A 22410-nucleotide genomic window follows, 5' to 3' on the forward strand; every position below is an offset into this window, starting at 1 on the left:
ATTTCAAGGGGATTTAACAGAGGTACTTGAAGTCATGAAGGGTCCAGGGAGAGTGAAAAAAGGGAAACTGCTCCCTTTGGTGGAAGGGTTGAGAAATCAGAGGACAACGAATAAAACAGATTATAGAATGGATTGTAATGTGAGAAAATAATTCCTTGCTCTGTCAGGATCTGAAATTCCCTGCCTGCAAAGGTGATGGAAGTAGAAAGAATCGCTGGTTTCAGGAGAGAGTTGGAAATATACTTGAAGGTGAAAGTAATTGCAAAGCTTAAGGGAGAAGTGTCATGGGCAAGGACTGACTAGACTGCTGTTGGTGGACCCACTGGTCTTCTTCCATCCTCTGAGTTGATATTTATGGCCAATATTCAATCAATCATGACTGACCTCTACCACCATGCTATTAAGCTGTCTTAGCTCCATAATCTCACATAACAAAAATTGATAGATATATCAGTCTTCTAAGTCCCAAGGTTTTCCAATGTCTATAGTGGGAGAAAATTCCAATCATCTTCAATCTTGTGTGTGAAAAACAGGTTTTACATCTGAATTTTCAGTTTTAAGATTAAAATGATGTCACATTGTTCTTTTCTCCCCAGCGGGTTCTTCTGTACTTGCCATATCAATTCCTTCCACAGCTTCAACAGGTCAGCTGGTCACCCCGCAGTCTGCAGCACCCCAGGGGTAGAGGGGAGGATCCAGGGGCAGGGGTGAGGGTCAGAGCTTGGAGTGACCACAAGGGTTGGTGAGAGTTCAAGATGAGAACAGAACTGGAGACAGGAAGAGAGCGGGTTTTCATCCACAGCTCTTGAGATCATCTCCAAAACCGTGGCCATCCATGACATAACCTTCCACATTCCTAACTGCTCATTCAATAAAAGTGGTAAAGCTCTGCTAATCCGGCACCCCGGGACTTTGGAGGTGCCGGAGTAGTTGATCTTCCTATTAACACCCAGATAGGATTGGATGTTACTCCTATTAACACCCAAACACACTTTACTTTTTTTGTACATGTTACACAGTGGTATAATACATTTTCTAGTGAACCCAATGAGTCTAAAGGGAGTGGGAAATATGCAAGCACTCCGGACCCTGGCTCCAGCTGTAAATCCACCCATGTTCCTGATGCCTTGTGTTCTGGATCCCAACCCTGTCTCCAGCTGCACACACTACCCACAGTCCGGATCCCAGACCCAGTCACTAACCCCCCCCCCCCCCCCGCACTCTGGAGCCCCAGCTCACATTCCAGACTAATGAGTTAGCCAGATGCTAGACCTTCAGGATTTCCAGACAATTGGATGTCAGATAATCAGATTATCAGGAGCGATATAGTTGCATATCTTATTGGCCATAATAGTCTGCGTGTATCTTTTATGTGGATTTGATGACTCGCCTCTTTGAATCTGTAGGCCTTGAAGGACTGCAAAAGCCCAAGAATGTGTATGTAAATTCGACCAACATGAGGCACATCCTGAGGTGGAGTCCTGTCAGAGTTCCTCTGGGGGAGGTCAGCTACTCGGTGCAATTCCAAGGGTAGGTACTTCATTATAATAGTAATACCACTGCTTGAGATAGTGCTATGGGGGTGGGGGGGGGGTGTTTCTATGTCAAGATGAGAGGGGAGATGAGGCCTTGTTTTACCACCTGTGTTTGAAAGGTAGTACCTTAAACATTTGACCTTGTCCATCAACCTAAACATTCACTCCCTCCACCACCGAAAAAACAGTGTGTACCATCTACAAAATGCACTACAGTTACTTCCCCCGGTTATTCTGACAGCACCTTCCAAACCCATGACCTCTACCACCAAAAGAACAGAGGCAGGGAGTGGATGGGATCACCACCACCTGCAGGTTCCCCTTCAAGCCACACACTGTCATGACTTGGAAATATATCACAGTTCCTTCATAGTTGCTGGGTCTAGGTCCTGGAACTTCCTATCGATTCCCAGCCACAGCATAGGTATATTTTCAACAGGAGGACTGAAGTGCTTTAAGAAGGTATTTCACCACCACTTTCTTGATTAATTATGGGCAATAAACATTGAGTTTCCCAGCGATGTCTACATCTTGTTAATAGAGATAATTAAAATGTCCTCAACTCTCTTTTGGATTGTCCCTTTAAGTCATGATCTCAGATTTCCACTGTGTAGTAAAAAGCATCAGGACATTAGAGAAAAATCCGGTGAAAAATTCCTTAGGGAGGTTCTTAATCCTGAATCATGTCATAAATCTTCACCTGGCAGTTGGTGACAGGAGCCACCTGTAGAGATCACGGCAGCTGCATCATTGCATTGCTGATCATTGAGAAGGACCTCAGCTCTTAAAGAACACTCTCCATAGCAACCACTGTACCACAGTAATTCAAGTCGAGTTTATTGTCATGTGCACAAGTACAGTGAGGTACAGATACAATGAAAAACTTTATTGCAGCAGCATCACAGGCATGTAGATTCAGATAACATGCAGAACATAAATTAAACATAAGTTATACAAAGCAGTTAAAAAAAGATTGCAAAACAGGACATTAGTGCAAAAAACACAATTAGAAACAAGTCCTTGGTAGTGTGAGAGGTGGTCTGTAGTGTTCCATTGCTGAGGTAGGATTAGGGTTGTGCAGATCGGTCAAGAACCTGACGCAATAAAGGGCAGCAGTAGATGAGAGAGAAATGGGGAAGGTTGGGGGTGGAGGTGTTTCGGGGAAGGTGGAGGAGGTGAAAACAATGCACTCCATTGTGGTTGGGTAAGTCCCATGTGATGATGTGATCTGATCCATCCCTGTTATCCAAATGCAGGGAGTCAGCACATCAAAGGACCAGTGATCATAGCACCTTCATGCTGAAGTCAGTAATATAGAGCAGCTGGGATCTTTGTCGGTGATGCTTGAGGATAAAAGTGGATCACAGAAAAATGAGTCTGGCAGAAGCTGTGGGCAAAACATTGATCTCCCAGTGAAATCCTTTAATTGGGATCTTTTTGTCGATGCTGCTGAGTTTGCCATGCTTTACTGTCAGTAAAAACGCCAGTCATAGGTTGTATCATTGGCAGCCAGTTTCTGATGGTAAATGCAGAGAGTTCTGCTGTGCATGCGATAATGTCATTAGATGCACATCTGGTTCTGGGAAGTTCCAGACACACCAAGCTGAATCATGGCCAAAATTGTCTGGGCCAATTTCCCAATGAGCACTAATCAATCTGGAAATATGCACAAGATGTTTTATTTTATATAGAGTCTTGAGTCAGACAGCATGGAAACAGGCCCTTGAGTACCAAACACCAATTTACACTAATTCTACACAAAGCCCATTTTTATTCTCCCAGCATTCCCATCAACTCCCCAGATTCTACCACTCGCTTACACACTGGGGATAATTTACAGTGTCCAATTAACCAGTCTATCCAGCCTCTCCTTGTAACTAAAGCCCTCCATTCCAGGCAACATCCTGGTGAATCTCTTGTAATGCTACCACATCCTTCCTGTAGTGTGGTGGCCAGAACTACACACAATACTCCAAATGCAGTCCAAACAATGTTTTGTACAGCTGTAACGTGATGCCTCAGCTCTTATACTCAACGCCTCAGCTTATGTAGGCAAGTATGTCAAATGCCTTATTCACCACCGTATCCACATGAGTCGCCATTTTCAAGGAACAATGAACATCAATATGCCTGTGGTCCCTGCCATTCAATCTACATGTCCTGCCAGTATTTGATGTTCCAAAGTGCATTACCTGCACTTGTCTGGATTAAATTCCATCTGCCACTGCTCAGTCCAACACTTTTAGCTGATCTATCTCCCTCTGTATCCTTAGACAACCTTCTCTGCTATCTATGTCTCCAAGTTTTGTGTCATTAGCAAACTTACTGATTAGACTACCCACATTCTCATCAAAGTCATTTATATATCTGACAAACAACAAAGGTCTCAGCACCGATCCTTGTGGTACACCACTAGTTACAGACTTCCAGTCAGAAAAACAGCCCTCTACCAACAGCTTCTATCTCCTATCACCATGCACCTCAGATCCCATGTGCTTTAACCGTTTGGACCAGCCTAATGTGTAGGACTTTGTCAAAAGCCTTGCTATAGTCCACGTCTACTGCTCTGTCTTCATCATTTTTCTTAGTTACCACCCCAAAATACTCATTCAGATTTGTGAGATAGGATTACCCTTGCACAAAACTACGCTGACTCCTCCTAATCTGTCCTTGCTTTTCCAAGTGAAGATAAATCCTGTCCCTTAGAATCTTTTCCAATAATTTCCCTACTACTGATGTACTACTGAGGCAGGCACGGTGGTGTAGTGGATAGCGTAACGCTATTACAGCGCCAGCGACCCGGGTTCAATTCCGGCCACTGTCTTTAAGGAGTTTGTACATTCTCCCCGTGTCTGCATGGGTTTCCTCCGGGTGCTCCGGTTTCCTCCCACACTCCAAAGATGTATGGGTTAGGAAGTTGTGGGCATCCTATGTTAGCACTAGAAGTGTGGCGACACTTGCGGGCTGCCCCCAGAACACTCTACGCAAAAGATGTATTTCACTGTGTGTTTCGATGTACATGTGACTAATAAAGAAATCTTATCTTAAGGCTCACCGGCCTAGAGAGAAGGAAGGATTTATAAAGGATGAATCTAAAAATAAATGTCAGCAACAATATTTGCCTGTGAGGAAAAAGCATGCAACAAACTTGAATAGTTGCAAAGTAATAACAACATAAAAGGTGAAGCAAGAGGCAGCTGGTTGTATGTTGCTATTGTACAGGAGTTCCATACAATAGGCTTATGGTGCCCTCTTGTGGCGCAGCTAGTGCTCCAGCCTCTGTTGATTCCTATCCTGGTCACTGGTCTCCTCCAGGTTCAGGAATAACTGTTACTAATTTAGAAAGAATAATTCCACTCCATTTGCCATTGGAAAATTGGAAATAAAAGAGGTGATATTGAGGTTACCTAATTGATATTTCAGCGAATGCAATGGATGGTCAAAGTTGATCCACACACAGTTACAAATGGTATAGGTATTGGTTTATTATTATCTCTTGTACCGAGGTACAGTGAAAAACTTGTCTTGCATACTGATTGTCCAGGTCAATTCATCACACAGTTCAGATACATTGAGTCTGTATAAAGTGCATTGAGGTAGTACAGCTAAAACAGAGTAAAGTGTCACAGCTACAGAGAAAGTGCAGTGCAGGTAGACAATAAGGTGCAAGGTCACAAGGTAGATCATGAGGTGAGAGTCCATCTCATTGTATAAGGGAACCATTCAATAGTCTTATCACAGTGGGAGAGAAGCTGTCCTTAAGTCTGGTGGGATGTGCCTTCAGGCTCCTGTATCTTCTACGTGATGGAAGAGGAGAGAAGAGAGAATGACCTGGGTGGGTGGGGTCTTTGATTATGCTGGCTACTCCGCCAAGGTATCGAGAGGTAAAGGCAGAGTCCAAGCAGGGGAGACTGGTTTCTGTGATGCGCTGGGCTGTGTCCACAACTCTCTGCAGTTTCTTGTGGTCCTGAGCAGAGCATTGCCGTACCAAGCCGTGATACATCCAGATAGGATGCTTTCTATGGTGCATCGATAAAAGTTGGTGAGTGTCGGTGAGTGTCAAAGGGGGTGCATGGTGAAATTCAGGAGGGAAGTTGCACAGCACATCTTCAACCAGTGCATATCTCTGAGTCTGAAGGTAGTCCCACCCAAGGGATTTCAGCACAACATCAAAGCTGATATTCCAGTGCAGAGAGGGTGCTGTGTGGTTGAAAGAGGCACCTCAGCACATCTCCTCAAGGCCAATATGGGATGAGCAGGAAATAGAGTCATAATCATGCAGTATGGACACAAGGCCCTTTGGCCCACCAAGTCCATGCTGACCATTAAACACCCATTAAAACTAGTCCCACATTAGTCTCACATTATTCTCCCCACATTCCCATCAGCTCTCCCCAGGTTCCACCACTCAACTACACACTAGGGGCAATTTACAGTGACCAGTTAACATGCATCTATGGGACATGGGAGGAAACCAGAGCACCCAGGGGAAACCCACACAGTCACAGGGAGAACATGTAAACCCTGCACAGACAGCACCTGAAGTTAGGATTGAACTTGGGTCATTGGAGCAGTATTCTTAACAGCTGTGCCATTGTGGCACCCACTGCTGTACTCACCAGTGAAACCACATCCCAAAAAAAATGAAACCACATCCCAAAAAAAATGAATAAGAAACATAGATGACATGAAAATTGACTGTGGATAGTAAGGAAGGTTGTCAAAGAATACAGCAGGATATAGCAGTTGGAAATTTGGGTGTCCCCTTTCAATAACTTTCCAACTTGGAGGAACGGACTTGACAACATAACATTGCTCTGTTTCTACTGAGAAATTTTAGCCCAGTTTTTTTTTCATTTTTATTGTTGTTTGTTTTTTTAAAAAATGTTTTTTTGTTTAGTTTATATTGTTTACAATTTTTCTTATTGATTTGGTTTTTTAAAAATTTATATAATAAATCTTTTTCTTTCCTTTCTTTTATATTATATTCACTTACTAAGAGATCGTGGGATCTACAGATTTTTTTTATATTTTATTGTTCTTTATGATTATCTATGCTATGATTGTTATCCTGATCTCTTTGTATTACATGTATAAATATTGATGCTATATATCAATCTGTATTAATTTGAAAACTAATAAAAAGATTGAAAAAGAAAGAAAGGAAATTTGGGCGGAGAAGTGGCAGATGGAGTTTAATATGGACAAATGTGAGCTGTTGGATTTTGGGAGGTCAAATGCAAGACGTAAGTGTACAGTAAATGGCAAGACCCTTTGGAGCATTGATATACAGAGGGATCTTGGGGTGCAGGTCCATAGCTCCCTGAAAGTGGCAACACAAGTGGATACAGTGGTACAGAAGGCTTACGTCATGTTTGCTTTCATCATACGGGGCATTGAGTATAAAAATTGGGAAGTCACGTTGCAGCTGTATAAAACTTTGGTTAAGCCACATTTGTAGTATTGTGTTCAGTTCTGGTCACCACACTATAGGAAGGACGTGGAGGTTCACTAGGATGTTGCCTGGATTGGAGTGTATTAGCCATAAGGAGCGGTTTGACAAACTTGGATTGTTTTCTCTGGAGCTTCGGAGGCTGAGGTGTGTCTAGATAGAAGCATATAAAATTATGCGAGGCATTAATAGGGTGGAAATATCAAATGCTAGGGGGCATAGCATTAAGGTGAGAAGGGGGAAGTTTAAAGGCATGTTTTTTACACAGGGGCTGGTAGGTGCCTGGAACGCTCTGCCAGGGTTTGTGGTCGATGCAGATAGAATATCAACATTTAAGAGGTATGTAAACATACACATAGGGAATAGAGGGATAAGAACCACGTGCAGGCAGATGGGATAAGTTTAGGTTTGCATCATGGTTGGCGCATACATGGTGGGCCGAAAGGCCTGTTCCTGTGCTGTACTGTCTATGCTCTGTGTTGCAGAGCTGCCGACTTTAGAACGAGACTTTAAAGTGAGGTTGTAAAGGATTCCATGGTACTTCTTCAGGTAAATAAACAATCAGCTGGAGGAACTCAGCAGGCCGAGCAGCATCTGTGGGGGCGGGGGTGGGGGGAGGGGAGTGGGGGAAGGAAGGAATTGTCAATGTTTCAGTTTGAAACCCTGCAACAGGATATGACAGGATATAGCAGTTGGAACTTTGGGCGGAGAAGTGGCAGATGGAGTTTAATCTGGACAAGTGTGAGGTGTTGGATTTTGGGAGGTCAAATGCAAGAAGAGAGGGACTGAAAGTGAAGGTGAGTTGGGGAGTGGTTTCCTGTATACTGGGCAGTAATATTCCCCCAGTCAACACCATCAGCACAGATAATCTGACCTTTCGTGTATTGCTTGCAGGAAGTTGCTGTACACAGATTACATGCTTTATTGGCCATGACATACCTTGCAATTTTGTGATAACCATTCCATCCCTGTAAAGCTCCAGTGCTTCAGATTGTCAGGGAACCGTGCAATAACATCAGAAGACTAACTCGATTCCACAGAAAGGGAGGTGGCGAAAAGGACTGGGTTTGTCCACCCTTGATTCCCACTGCCATTCATAAACCTTCCCAACTGACTGATCCCACCCTTGGAAGGGCAGAAACAAGTCGGGCTATCACGGACAACTGGCACGGTGTTGTCCGGTTCATCTGTAGCCATGAGGGTCATATAGAGTGGACCTCCCCCCAACTTCTCCATTACCCTCTTCTTCCTCTCCCTTCTCCACCGCAAGAAACTGCAGAGAGCTGTGGACACAGCTCAACACATCACGGAAACCAGCCTCCCGTCCATGGACTCTATACTTCTCCCTGCCTTGGTAAAGCAGCCAAAATAATCAAAGACCCCACCCACCCTGGACATTCTCTCTTCTCCCCCCTCCCATCGGGCAGAAGATACAAAAGCCTGAAAGCACCAGGCTCAAGGACAGCTTCTATCCCACTGTTGTAAGACTATTGAACAGTCCCCTAGTACGATAAGATGGACTCTTGACCTCACAATCTACCTCGTTATGACCTTGCACCTTATTGTCTACCTGCACTGCACTTTCTCTGCAACTGTAACACTTTATGCTGCATTCTGTTATTGTTTTACCTTGTTCTACCTCAATGCACTGTGTAATGAATTGATCTGTACAAACCAAATGCAAGACAAGTTTTTCACTGTACCTTGGTACATGTGACAATAATAAACCAATTTACCAATCCTGATGCAGGGTCTCAGCCCGAAACATCAAGAATTCCTCTCCCCCCACAGATGCTGCTTGACCAACTGAATTCCTCCAGGAGTTTGTTTTTTTTTGCTCCAGATTCCAGCATCTGCAGTCCCTTGTGTCTCCATTACCCACAGTGAATTCTGGGAGCTCTGTAAACTATGACATGCCCCCCTCCTCCTCCACTCCAATACCTGCTTGACTCTGTGTCAGGAATCTCCCTCAAGCTGTATAACGCATCATTTATAACAGAAGGAGACCATTCTGCCCACTGGTTCTGCTGGCTCTTTGAATGATCTCTGCAATTGCTTCCACTCCACTCCCTGTCCTCAATAACTCTGATCAGTGAGGAGGCACCTTCTCCAAATGAACAGGGATCAAGGGGCACAAGGGGCCCTCTATTTCCTCCACCCCTGAGGGTAAGGTTTGGTACCCTGTGCTGGCAGGATGGGAATTAGTCCTAGTTTGCCAACCAGCCTGAATTCTGGTCACCAGACATTCACTGAACCCACCAGGATCAAGTTAGAGAACTCTGTCAGCTCTCCCTGCTTCAACATGGACACAGACATGCACAACTCCCTCGCTAACTCATCTCACCTCAGGAGGCATGGTGGGGCATGAAGGGAGGGGGCATTTGGGAGCCAACTCATCACAGTCTCCCCCATTTCTTCAGAGAGTTTGAGCGAAACCACAGGAAGACCTGGGTGGCAATCACAGAATGTTCCAGCATCAAGGAAACGTGGTGTGACGTCACAGCAGATGTATCGTCAGATGTTGACTACAATTTGAAGGTTCGGTCAGAGCTTGGGAATGTCACTTCCAAGTGGGAAACTCTCAGTGAACTCTTCAATCGGAAAGAGAGTAAGTGTGTTGTGTAGTTGAGGTTATGAATGATGTCTGGCTGTAGAGTTTCCATGGTAAAATGGGTAATATTTCAAACAACATTGGTAGCGTCATTTTGTATCTGCTGTAGTTGTGTGGGTCAACAAACCCAAGGTAGAAAGATAAGGTTTGCACATGGCACATAATGACCTGGCAATATGCCGGTGAGATTAGTTACCAGGAGGTTTTGCTGTTCTTTCTGTAGTACCAAGGGCCTTTCGTATCCACTGAGGCAAGGAGATGAGGCCCCAATTTACTGTCTCATCCAAGAGACAGCACTGCTGACAGTGAATTTTTTCTTCAGTACTAACCTAGAATAAACCTGGATCCAGAATGAGACTTGAACCCACAACCATCTGACTCAGGGGGTCAGAGAATGATCCAGGTAACTAGGGTTACCGCAATGCAGCAGTTACCCTATTGGACTCAGTTTTAGACCATTGACTCAGAGGCATGAGTTTAATCCCACTGCAACAACTGGGGAATTATCATTCAGGTAATTAAATAAAAATTGGAATTAAAAAAAACTTTCAGTAACAGCAACAATGGAACTACCAAACTGATGTAAAAACCCATTAGATTAACTGACACACAGGAGACTGCAAATGCTGTAATCTAGAGCAACAAACAATCTGCTGGAGGAACTCAGTGGGTCGAGCAGCATCTGTGGGGGGAAAGGAATTGTTGACATTTCGGGTCCTGATGCAGGGTTTTCAACAATTCCTTTCCTCCCACAGATGCTGTTCGACCCACTGAGTTCCTCCAGCAGATTGTTTGTTGCTCCACCAGATTAACAAATTAAAGAAGAATAGGTTATAAATCCTGGCATTGCCAGTAATATCCAGGTCTGCAAACAAGTACATTGAAATAACCTTGTCATTAGAAATTTCCCAAAGGTTTTCCTTCTGCAACAACTTACCATGTTACCTCTTAATGTGAAGTGCCAAGGTCTTTGTCTTCCCAAGTCCAAACCGATGATTAACTAAACATTAATTTAGCTGATGCCATGCTACTGAGAGCTTGTCCACCAAGCTCACTACCTAATGACCCTACAGCAATGTTTGATTGGTGTTAAAGTGTCAGTTTTTGGGCAGCAACCAACTGCCATCCTTGTGTTTCTTATTCTCATTATCCAAGGTTATTAGTTCTACCTTGATTTGTCCTGTGACTTTTGGGCAATGTTTTACTTAGGGCAAATGTTCAGGGTTAAGGGCTAGTTAGGGTCCACAGTTGTGGGTTAGAGTTTCGTTGATAATCAGGATGGGAAATGCTGGGCATTGTGTGTGCTAAGCTGAGGGCTATATACTGTTACCTGCAGAAACCACTGCTGGCAGCTACCATGGTGACTAAATGAGTCCACCACAAAACTATGCTGATAATTCTCTGATATTGGAAGCTCCCTAACTATACCATTCATTCATAAAATAAGTCTATATGTCTCTCAATGTTGTAGCTGCTGGGTTATCAATCAATTAATTAATTAATTAATTGTGAATTCACTCTTCTTCCTGCTATTCTGCAATGAATTCTCTGTAATGTCTTCACAATATCCAAAGAGGTAATGGTATATTTGGCTAAGCAGCTCACTTAAGCCATTTATATAATGAGTCAAATAGCTGTTAGTGTCTGCTTGTGGTTTGTTTTTGTCTGTTGAAGCTGCATCCATCCAGGCAAGTGGACAGTGTTCCATCACACTCCTGACTTGTGCCTTATAGATAGTGGAAAGGTCTTGGGTGTCAGGAGGTGAATCAATCACTGTAGCTTACCCCACTGCTGACTTACTCTTGTAGCTATGGTATTTAGGTGACTGGCTCAGTTGGGTTTCTAGACAATGGTAACCACTAGGATGTTAATGGAGGTGAACTTGACAATGATAATGTCAATGAGTGTCAAGGTGGTCAGACAGCATCTTGTTGGAGATGGTCATTGCCTGGCACTTCTGGAGTGCATGTGTTACCTGTCACTTATCAGCTGAAGTTGGAATATTGCCTATGACTTGTTGGTAGCAACCGATCATCAGTGAACTGCTGAACCTATGATAGAAGGAAAGTCATTGATAAAACAGCTGGAGATGGTTGGACCCAGGACACTGCTCTAAGGAACTGCCGCAGTGGTGCCCTGGGACTGGAATGGTTGACTCCAACAATGACAATCATCTATCTATGTGTGAGGTTTGACCCCCAACCTTTGGTATGCTTTCTTTTTGATGCCCATAGACTTCAGTTGTACCAGGGCACATGGATGCCACACTTGATCAAATGTTGCCTTGGTGTTAAGGGCAGTTACACTCATCTCACCTCTGGTATTCATGCTTGGGCTAAAGCTGTGTTGAGCTCTGGAACTGACTGGCCTTCATGTAACCCAGACAGGGCAACAGGGAGCAGGTTATTGGTGAGTGAGTGAAAAACAAACAGCAGCAGATATTGGAAATCTGAAATAAAAAGAGAAAGTTCTGGAAATGCTCTTCAGTTCTGCATGATAACACTGTTGACAACAATACCATCCATTTACTGATGATTGTGAGTAAACTGGTTGGCCTGTATTCAGCTGAATTGGATTTGTTCCACACCTGAGGATAAGACATACCTGGGCAATCTTCCACACTGTAGTAACTGTAGAGCTCTGGTTCACAAGATTTCAGTTCTACAGCTGGGATGTTGCCTGGTCTCACAGCCTTTGCTGTATCCGGTGCTCTCAACCATTCCTGGAGCCCTGTGTTGCAGCTTCACCTGGCTGGCACCTCATTGTTCTTAAGTATGTCTGGAAGTGCACCTGGCATTCCCTTCTGAACTGCTTATTGAACAAAGATTGATCCCCTGGCTTGACAGTAACGGTAGAGTGAGGGATGTACCAGGCTGTGAGGTTACAGATTATGGCGGTGAACATTTCTACTGCTGCTGATTGTCTACAGGGCCTCATGAAGTCCAGTTCTGAGCTGCCAGATCTGTTCTGAGTCTGTCCCATTTAGGATAATTGCAATGCCACATAACATATTGGAGGGCTTCCTTAGTGTGAAGAAAGGGCCTTGCCTTCACAAGGACTGTGTAGTCATCACTCTTACTAGTGCTGTCCTGGACAGATGCATCTGCCATGGGTAGATTAGTGAGGATGAGGTTATGTCGGTTTATCCCTTGTGTTGCTTCACTCACTACCAGCCACTGACCCGGTCTGGCAACTCTGTCCTTTGGGACTCAGCCAGCTTGGTCAGTGGTGGTGCTACCAAGCCATTCCTGCCGATGGACATTGAAGCCCCCCCACCCAGAGTATATTCTGTGTCCTTGCTACTTTCAGTGCTTCTTCCAACTGTTATCCAATATGGAGGCGCACTGATTCAACAGCTGAGAGAGGGCATTAGGTGGTAATCAGGAGAAGGTTTCTTTTCCTATGTTTCACCTAATGCCCTGAGACTTCATGGAGTCAATAATGAGGACTCCCAGGGTTGCTCCCTCCCAGCTGTACACCACCATGCTATCACCTCCGGTGGGTCTCTCTTACTGATGTACCCAGAGAGTGTGATGGACGAGTCTGACATGTCAGTCGGATTTGATTCTGTAAGTACGACTCTAACAGGCTGTTGCTTGCCCAGTCTCCTAATTTAGGTACTGGTCCCCAGATGTTGTGAGAAGGACTTCACAAAGTCACTGCCTGTGGGATCACCTCAACTCTTTATCCCAGCACAGGTCAATGTTGGTGGAACTGCCCCCTAGGATCACAATTCACTGTCTGCGGATCTGTACCTTGGCACTGCACCCCATTATGAGTCACTGCCATGGACCCATATTGGGCTACAAACCTGCAAAGTACTAATAGGTAGTATATTTGTGGGAGGATAAAGAACGGAATAAAATAACATATATAGAATTCTTAGTTAGTTCGGCTTCTTAATCAAGAAACAGAAGTTGATTAATGATTTGACTTTCTTTAAAGCCAACCTGACAGCACCAAGGTTGACTGTTGAAGAGAGTGGTAGCTTGGTTACACTGGATGTCAGTGAAGTAAAGAAGAACATCAAAGCTCGTATTTATTACTGGGAGAAAGGAGTGGAGCAGCAGGTAGGAAACTTGCTACAATTGCCACTCAACATTGGGTTAAGTCTTTTTGGAATGGAGATCACACAGCATATGTCTCTAGTTAGCCTTTTACCTGCACCTTTCATTTTGAAGACCAGTCATGATATAAAGGAAGATGACTCTTTGTTTACCGATTGGATTGGCTCTACCCGTCCCTGTCCCTACTGGCCCCACCCCTTGCGTTCCTGGTCCCACCCCTTGCGTTCCTGGCCACACCACTTGTTCTCCTGGCTCCAATCCTTGCTCTCCAGACCCCAGCCTCTTGTCCTGGCCTCCTTATTTTCTCCTGTCCCCACCCATTTCTATTGATCTTCGCTCGATCCCCTCACCTTTGGTCTTGGTTTAACCCGTTATTATCCTACATGGCTCGTGACTTTGGCGCTAATAGGGTTTTTGGAGTTAAAACAGATAACGTTGGAAATGCTCAGTGAGTTAGGCATCATCTATGGAAAAAGAAACAGAATTAACGTTTCAGGTCGATTACCTTTTCTCAGAAAGCATAAGGAGCTAAGGTGAGTAAATGGAGTTGAGATACAGGTCAGTTATGAATTAATAGAAAGGCAAATAGGTTTCAGAGCTACATAGACTATGTTCATTCCTCTGTCCAGCTTCCTGTCCATCAGTTTTTTCACTGTGTATTAAAAACGAAGAGATGTTTAGTTGCCCTATTCCATTTCATTTTTATTGATTTTAGGTTATGAATATTTTCATGGACCAAAGTCAGAGACCTTACTACCTCCCTGTGCAGAAGGGAGTCACATACTGTTTCCAAGCACAAATCTGTATCTTAGAATACAACAAGTCCAGCTCCTTCAGTGACATCGTCTGTGAGGCAGTCAGTGACGGTGAGTGGATTTGCTGTACCAGGGAGACAACTGTGGAGGCTGCACCCTCTTTAAAGATTCCACAGTGAACCATAGGTGGTTTTGGTGTTACGTTGAAAACCAGTCAGCTCAACTTGTCTATGCCAGCACTGATACTCCAGCCTCTTCCCATCTTTCCTCATCTAACCCAATCCAAATCCCCTGCTTCTTTCTCCCCATGAGTTTATTTAGCTTTCTTTGAAATGCCAGTATAATTATGTGTCTCAATGCCTCAAATTCATCTGCACACACTCCTTGTAAAGAGGCTTTTGGTGCAATTTCAGTTTGATTTCTTAGTGTCTAAAGGGTCATAGAGTTGCACAGCATAGAAAGAGGTCCTTTGGCCCATCCCATCTATACTTAACTTTTTGCCCATCTACATTAATGCCATTTGCCTGCATTAGGACCTTATCCATCTATGCCTTGCCTATTCAAGTGCCTATCTAAATGCCTCTTAAACGTATAGATTTGCCAGCCACACACCACCAATTTTTGTGTTATCTGCAAACCTACTAATCATACCTATTACATTCACATCCAAGTTATTAATATATATCACAAACAACAAGGGTGCCAGCACCGATCCATGCAGTACACTACAGTTCACAGACTTCCAAACAAAAAGCATCCCTCTACATTACCCTCTACTCCTATCACCAAGCCAGTTATTGCTCCAATAGCCAGCTCACCTTGCTGGCTTAACATGCGCCTTAACTTTCTGGACCAACCTACCATGTGAGACCTTGTCAAAAGCCTTACTAAAGTCTATGAAGGCAAAATCTACAGTCATGCCTTCATCAATCTTCTTAGTTATCTCGTCAAAAAATTCAATCAATTTAATGAGACAGGATTTCCCCTGTACAAAGACATGCTGACTATCCTGATCAGCCCTTGCCTTTCCAAATATACATAAATCCTATCCCTTAGGATTTTCTCCAATAATTTCCCAACCATTGACGTAAGGCTCACCAGATTGTAGACATGGCTTATCCCTGCTGCCCTTCTCAAATAAAGGAACAACATTAGCTATCCTCCAGTCTTCTGGTACCTCACCTGTGACTAATGAAGATGCAAGAGTCTCCGTCAGGACCCTAGCAGTCTCCTCCCTTGCTTCCTAATGCAGTCTGGGATAGATCTCCTCTGGCCATGGGGATTTATCTACCCTTATGTGTTCCAAGACATCTAACACCTCCACCTTCTTAATACAGACCTGTTCCAGAGAATCAACATAATCCTGCATGAACTCACCATGTTTCATGTTCGTCTCCTTAGTGAATACAGATGAGAAGTATTCATTTAGGACCTTGTCCACATGGCCTGGCTCACAATGTACATGGCGCCCCTTTTATGCCTTGATCTTGATTATCCTGCAGGTGCCACCGGTACTGTTGCCAAATTATATTGGTGGCTCCTGGATTTGCTCACCTTCACAGATGGAAAGAGCTATTAAAAATTTAAACACCTCTACTTGCAACCCCCGAGCCCTCTTTATTAAAGAGGAAGAGGCTCAGTTGGTTGATACTTTCAGGTTTGCTATAACCTTACAGTACAGGTGCCTCTATATTTGTTTTATCATGCAGTAACCAGAATGTGATGTTACTCAGAAAAGTAGCACTGAGGTAGAGGATTGGTCATGATCTTAAATCGTGGAGTAGGTGTGAGGTGGCGAGTAGCCTCCTCCTGCTTCTATTTCTTACATTCTTTTATCAAAATGTACACAGTGTGTTTTCTAATCTATTATATATTTATATGTAATAAGGTTTATTATATTTAATACAATTTCTCTAATTTGCAATTCCAGCCCTATTAAAATTAACTTCAGTTTTTGGTTTACTTTGATCATGTTGGAATTTTGAATGATGTTTATGTGTCTCCATTTAGAAGTACTGATCCTTTTGCCTCTCCATTCCACTGAGATTCCTATTTTACAAGTAATACACACCCTCTTTATCTTCTTACAAATTGTTAAACCTCACACGGGTTGGAATTCATTTGCCAATGTTACACCCATCTGCATGTTTTATGAAAGATTCCCTGTGCAGCTTTCTGTTAACCTATTCCTCCCAATTTAATGTTGTCCACAAATTTACAAGTTACAATTTCAAAGTCTATGTCATTGATATAGAATGAACAAGAAGAGTTTCAGGGCTGATCCTTCTTGGATCCAAAAATCCCCTTCTGTCCCTCTGAATATCCATCATCTTTCCCGATTCTCTCGAGCTTATCATCTATGGTGCCTGTCCCCTGACTCCACGTATTCTGGCTTTATTTATTAGTTTAAGATGTGATACTTTATTTAGGGCTCTTTGGAAACTCCAGTAAATTATATCTATTGCATTAAGCATGCTAATTCCTCAAATTCAGTTAGCTTCTATTTTGTTTTTGATTTCACTTTGGCTTTTCATTAATTATAGTTTTGCTTCCTAAATGTTTTTCCCATTTTTTACTCCTTCAGTAGGTATCTGTTGATTGCTTTTTAATAATTGGTATTAAACCTTTATGCAGATCACCTCAATTCACAGAGCGGGCACGGTAGTGTAGCAGTTAGTGTAACACTATAACAGCGCCAGCAATCCAGGTTCAATTCCTGCCACTGTCACTAAGGAATTTGTGTGTTTTCCCCATGTCTGTGTGGGTTTCCTCCAGGTGCTCCGGTTTCCTCCCACATTCCAAAGCTGTATGGTTTAGGAAGTTATGAGCATGCTATGTTGGCACCAGAAGCCCCCAGAATGCTCTACGCAAAAGATGCGTTCATTTTAAGATAAGATATCTTTATTAGTCACATGTACATCCAAACAGACAGTGAAATACATATTTTGCGTAGAGTGTTCTGGGGACAGCCCGCAAGTGTTGCCAAGCTTCCGGCGCCAACATAGCGCGCCCATAACTTCCTAACCCGTACGTCTTTGGAATGTGGGAGGAAACCGGAGCACCCAGAGGAAACCCATGCAGACACGGGGAGAACATACAAACTCCTTACAGACAGCGGCCGGAATTGAACCCAGGTCGCTGGCGCTGTAATAGCGTTATGCTAACTGCTACACTACTGTGTGTGTTTCGATGTACGTGTGACTAATGAAGATATCTTATCTTAGATTCTTAAATTTAGGTCCAACACTGACAGCCACTCAAACCCTGGCTTCAGTAGCAGACTCTGTGTGCTAAACCTGGTCACCAGGAATGAAGTTACTTGGCATAGAAAATGTCCTTCGTCGCTGCATCCTTCTCCCATGTGTTCCAAATATTTATATCACCCCTGCTCTTTGCTAGGACCCCATTTGAAATGAGAATCCCTCCAACTCATGTCTTTTAACAGTTTAGTCTTGCCACACCTCTATTTACTATTTACACTCTGATTAGACTGTTTTCTACACCACCTCCCCCCCCCCCCTCCCCCTACCAGTACGTTTCTCACTCTGCTCTTTCAGACTTGGTCTCCATAGACACTGGACACCTCTCAGTGGTTTACTCTTTCTTTCCTATATGAGTTTAGAGAGTGCGTGAAAGGCAGTTACATCATCACTGAGGCAAACGGAATTCAGCTCCATCTTTTCCATATCCAACATCCGGGTACTCTCAGTTCAAGGCGACGCAGGATACAGTTTAGTAACAGTTAATGGCACATCCTGCATATGGCCATTTGGACAGTTGTAACATGCAACTGCCCTATCTGACAATGAAACACAGAGATAGAGACATAGAGAGAGATACAGCACACAAACAGATCCTTTAGCCCACCGGAGCCACGCTGACCATCAACTGCCCATTTACACTAATCCTACGTTAATCCCATTTTATTCTCCCCTCATTCTCATTAACTCCCCTAAGATCATACCGCTCACCTACACACCAGGGGCAATCTGCAACAGCCAATTAACCTACCAACCAGCATGTCTTTGGAATGTGGGAGGAAACTGGAGCACCCGGAGGAAACCCATGTGGTCACAGGGAGAATGTACAAACTCCACACAGACAGCACGAGGTCAGGATTGAACCCAGGTCTCTGGTGCTATGAGGCAGCGGCTCTACCAGCTGCTCCACTGTGCTGCCCTAAAGCTAAATCTAAAATCCCACAGGATTAGGCAGCTTGGCACTGAGCAAAGAATAGTTGATGGGCGCAAATGTCGAGACAGTTATTAGACATTATAAACCACCAAGCTGATCTGAGTTTCAATTGAATTTTCATGCTTTGCTCCATATCCCTTGAAACACTCCCCTAAGAGTTGACTAAATGATGTAATTCTGATATTGTGTTTATATCTACAGATATCACATCCAACAGCAACGTGGTGACAGTTGCCACAGTGTTACTTCTTGGAGTGTGTTTTTTAGTGACCTCATTGTTTTGCATAGTGAAATTCTGCTGTTGGACTCGACATGTATTTTTTCCCAAAGTTTCAGCACCTAACTTTCCAGTAAGTACTTGACATACCAGCACCTTTGTGCATACACACACAAGAGCTCCCAGGGCCTGAACCCTGATTGTAAATACCTTGATATGTTGTTGCTGTTTTAATAATTTGGTAATTGGTTTATTATTGTCACAAGCACCGAGATATAGCGAAAAGCTTTGCATGTCATCCAGACAGATCATTCCATACATATGTACCTTGAAGTGGTACAAAAAGAAAAAAAAAATGCAGAATATGGTGTTACAATTACAAAGACAGTGCAGTGAAGGTAGACAAGTAAAGCGCAAAATCCATGGCAAGGTAGATTGAGAGATCAAGAATTCAACTTTATCGTATAAGAGGTCCATTCAAGAGTCTTATAACAGTAGGATAGAAGCTGTCCTTGAATCTGGTGGTACGTGCTCTCAAGCTATAGTATCTTCGAGCTGTCAGGAGAGGGGAGAAGAGAGAATGACTAGGGTGGGAGGGGTCTTTGATTATGTTGGCTGCTTTCTTGAGATAGCAGTAAGTGTAGACAGATTCAGTGGAGGGGAGCCTGGTTTGAATGGTGGACATGTGTTTGTGAACACATGTTTGCATGTGTTCACAACTCTCTGCAATTTCTTGTGGTCTTGAGTAGAGTAGTTGCCATACAAAGCTGTGATGTATTGGGATGGGATGCTTTCTATGGTGCATCTGTAAAAATTGGTGAGTCATTGAGGAAGGTGTACTTTCTTGGCCATAGCATCCATGTGGCCAGACTATTTTTTAGGATGTGGGCGGTATTGCTGCAGCCAGTGTTTAATGTCTAACCTGACTGAACTTGAGAAGGTAACAGTGAGCTAACATTTTCAACTACTGTGCCTCTGATGAAGATGCTCCAACTGAGCTGTTGCAGAGGGAGCTCCAGGATTTAGACCCAGTGACAATGAAGGAATAGTGACATATCTCCAGGTCAAGATGACATGCAGGAGTACCTGCAAGTGGTGGTGTCCCCGTGTGCCTGCTATCATTGTCCTTCTTGGAGCTAGAAATCATGAGGTTGGGAGATGCTGTTGGAGTGGTCTTGCTTGTAGATGGTTTATGCTGAAGCCACTGTGTGGTGGCAGTGGACAGCATTCTAGTTAAACAGATCTCTTTTTCTTGAATAGTGCCAAACTTTAGATTTATTGGCATTGCACTCATCAAGGCAATTGGAGAGTATTTCATCTCACTCCTGACTTGTGCCTTATAGAAGGTGGAAAGGCACTGGAGAATCAGGAGATGAGTCAATTAGCACAAGATACTCAATCTCTGAGTATTTATGTAGCTGGTACGGTTGAGTTTTGGATCAATGGTGACCCCCAGGATGTTGAAGATGATGAAATGTGAGGATAGTGCCATTGAAAGCCAAGGATAGGTGGTCAGACTCTCTTCCTGGAGATGGTCATTGCCTGGTATTTTTCTGCTAGGAAATTACATTCCGATTATAAACCCCTAAATGTTGTCTCAGACTTCCTGTATGTGGGCATGGGCTGCTTCATTTTCTGATGTTTTGCAAATGCACTTGAGCATTGAGCAGTCATCAGCAAACATGCCCCCTTCTGATATGATGGAACAAGATACTGCCCCGAGTAACTCCTGCAGGAGTGTCTAGGGTCTAAATGACTGACCTCCAGAACCAGATCTGTATTCTTTTGAGCGAGGTCTGACTCCAGCCTTTGAAATGATTTCCCCTTAAAGGCCATTGACTTCAGCTTTACCAGGGTTCCTTGATGTCACATTCCATCAAATGCTGTCAAGGCAGTTCTGAGCTTCATCTCTTTGGTCCCTGATACTTAGAACAATGATCCTAGCAAAACCTATAACTGAACGTTGGTGAGCAGATTATTTCTGAATGTGAAACCCAATTGCACAGTCAACAACACCTTCAATCATCTTCCTGATGATTGAGAATGGATTGAATGGGCGGTAGTTAGCTGGATTGGATGCGACCTGGTTTCTCTGAACTTTTCCCTGGAAGTAGCCATACAAGGTAGACAAGGTGGTGAAGAAGGTGCTTGGCATATATCTGCATCAGTCAGGGCAATCTATTGGAATTCTTTGAGGAAGTGACAGGCAGGATAGACAAAGGATAATTAATGGATGTTGTTTACTTGGATTTTCAGAAGGCTTTTGACAAGGTGTTGCCCATGAGGCTGCTAAATAAGATAGGAGCCCATGGTATTACAGGAAAGGTACTAGCATGGATAGAAGATTGGTTGACTGGCAGAAGGCACAGAGTGAGAACAAAGGAGGCCTTTTCTGGTTGGCTGCTGGTGACTAGTGGTGTTAGTCAGGGGTCGACGTTGGGTCCGTTACATTTCACGTTATATGTTAATGATCTGGATGATGGAATTCATGGCTTTGTGGCCAAGTTTGAAGATGATACAAAGATAGGGGAGGGGCAGGTAGTGCTCAGGAAGCAGGGAGTCTGCAGAAGGACTTGGACAGGTTGGGGGAATGGGCAAAGAAGTGGCAGATGGAATACAGGGTAGGGAAGTGTACGGTCATGCACTTTGATAGAAGGAATAAAGGCATAGACTATTTTCTAAATAGGGAGCGAATTCAGAAATTGGAGGTGCAAAGGGACTTGGGAGTCCTAGTGCAGGATTCCCTAAAGGTTAACTTGCAGGTTGAGTCAGTAGTAAGGAAGGCAAATGCAATGTTAGCATTCATTTCGAGAAGACTAGAATATAAAAGCAAGGATGTAGTGCTGAAGCTTTATAAGCTGTTGGTCAGACCATATTTGGAGAATTGTGAGCAGTTTTGGGCCCCATATCTAAGGAAGGATGTGGTGGCATTGGAGAGGGTCCAGAGGAGGTTTACAAGAATGATCCCAGGAATGAAAGGGTTAATGAATGAGGGGGCGTTTGATGGCTTTGGGCCTGTACTCACTGGAGTTTAGAAGGATGAAGGGGGATCTCATTGAAACCTGCCGATCATTGAAAGGCCTGGATAGAGTGGATGTGGAGAGGATGTTTCCAGTAGTGGAAGAGTCTGAGACCAGATGACACAGCCTCAGAGTAGAAGGACATCCCTTTAGAACAGAGATGAGGAGGAATTTCTTCAGCCAGCGGGTGGTGACTCTGTTGAATTCATTTCCACAGATGGTTGTGGAGGCTAAGTCATTGGGTATATTTAAAGCGGAGGTTGATAGGTTCTTGATTAGTAGGGGCATCAAAGGTTATGGGGAGAAGGCAGGAGAATGGGGATGAGAGGGAAAAATAAACCCGCCGTGATTGAATGGCAGAGCAGACTTGTTGGGCCGAATGGCCTAATTCTGCTCCTATGTCTTATGGTCTTATAGTCCATTGCATTGAGTATCAGAGTTGGATGTTATGTTACAAATGTACAAGAAGTTGGTGAGACCACACCTGGAGTATTGTGTGCAGTTCTAGTTGCCCAGCTATAGGAAGGATGTCATTAAGCTGGAAATGGTGCAGAAAAGA

The 22410-nt window shown here is 43.8% G+C and overlaps 1 protein-coding gene across 1 annotated transcript in view; it reads left to right on the forward strand.

Moving 5' to 3' along the window:
- Positions 1 to 22410, forward strand: part of crfb16 (cytokine receptor family member B16) — a 44105-nt gene that overhangs the window by 16404 nt on the left and 5291 nt on the right. Inside the window, exons 2-6 of the mRNA XM_052018222.1 lie at positions 1407 to 1530; positions 9408 to 9595; positions 13544 to 13668; positions 14381 to 14531; positions 18816 to 18964. Coding sequence (XP_051874182.1) covers positions 1407 to 1530; positions 9408 to 9595; positions 13544 to 13668; positions 14381 to 14531; positions 18816 to 18964 — 737 coding nt within the window. The remainder of the gene's footprint in view (positions 1 to 1406; positions 1531 to 9407; positions 9596 to 13543; positions 13669 to 14380; positions 14532 to 18815; positions 18965 to 22410) is intronic.

Source organism: Pristis pectinata, chromosome 6 (genome assembly GCF_009764475.1).
Source record: "Pristis pectinata isolate sPriPec2 chromosome 6, sPriPec2.1.pri, whole genome shotgun sequence".
Lineage (NCBI taxonomy): Eukaryota > Metazoa > Chordata > Chondrichthyes > Rhinopristiformes > Pristidae > Pristis > Pristis pectinata.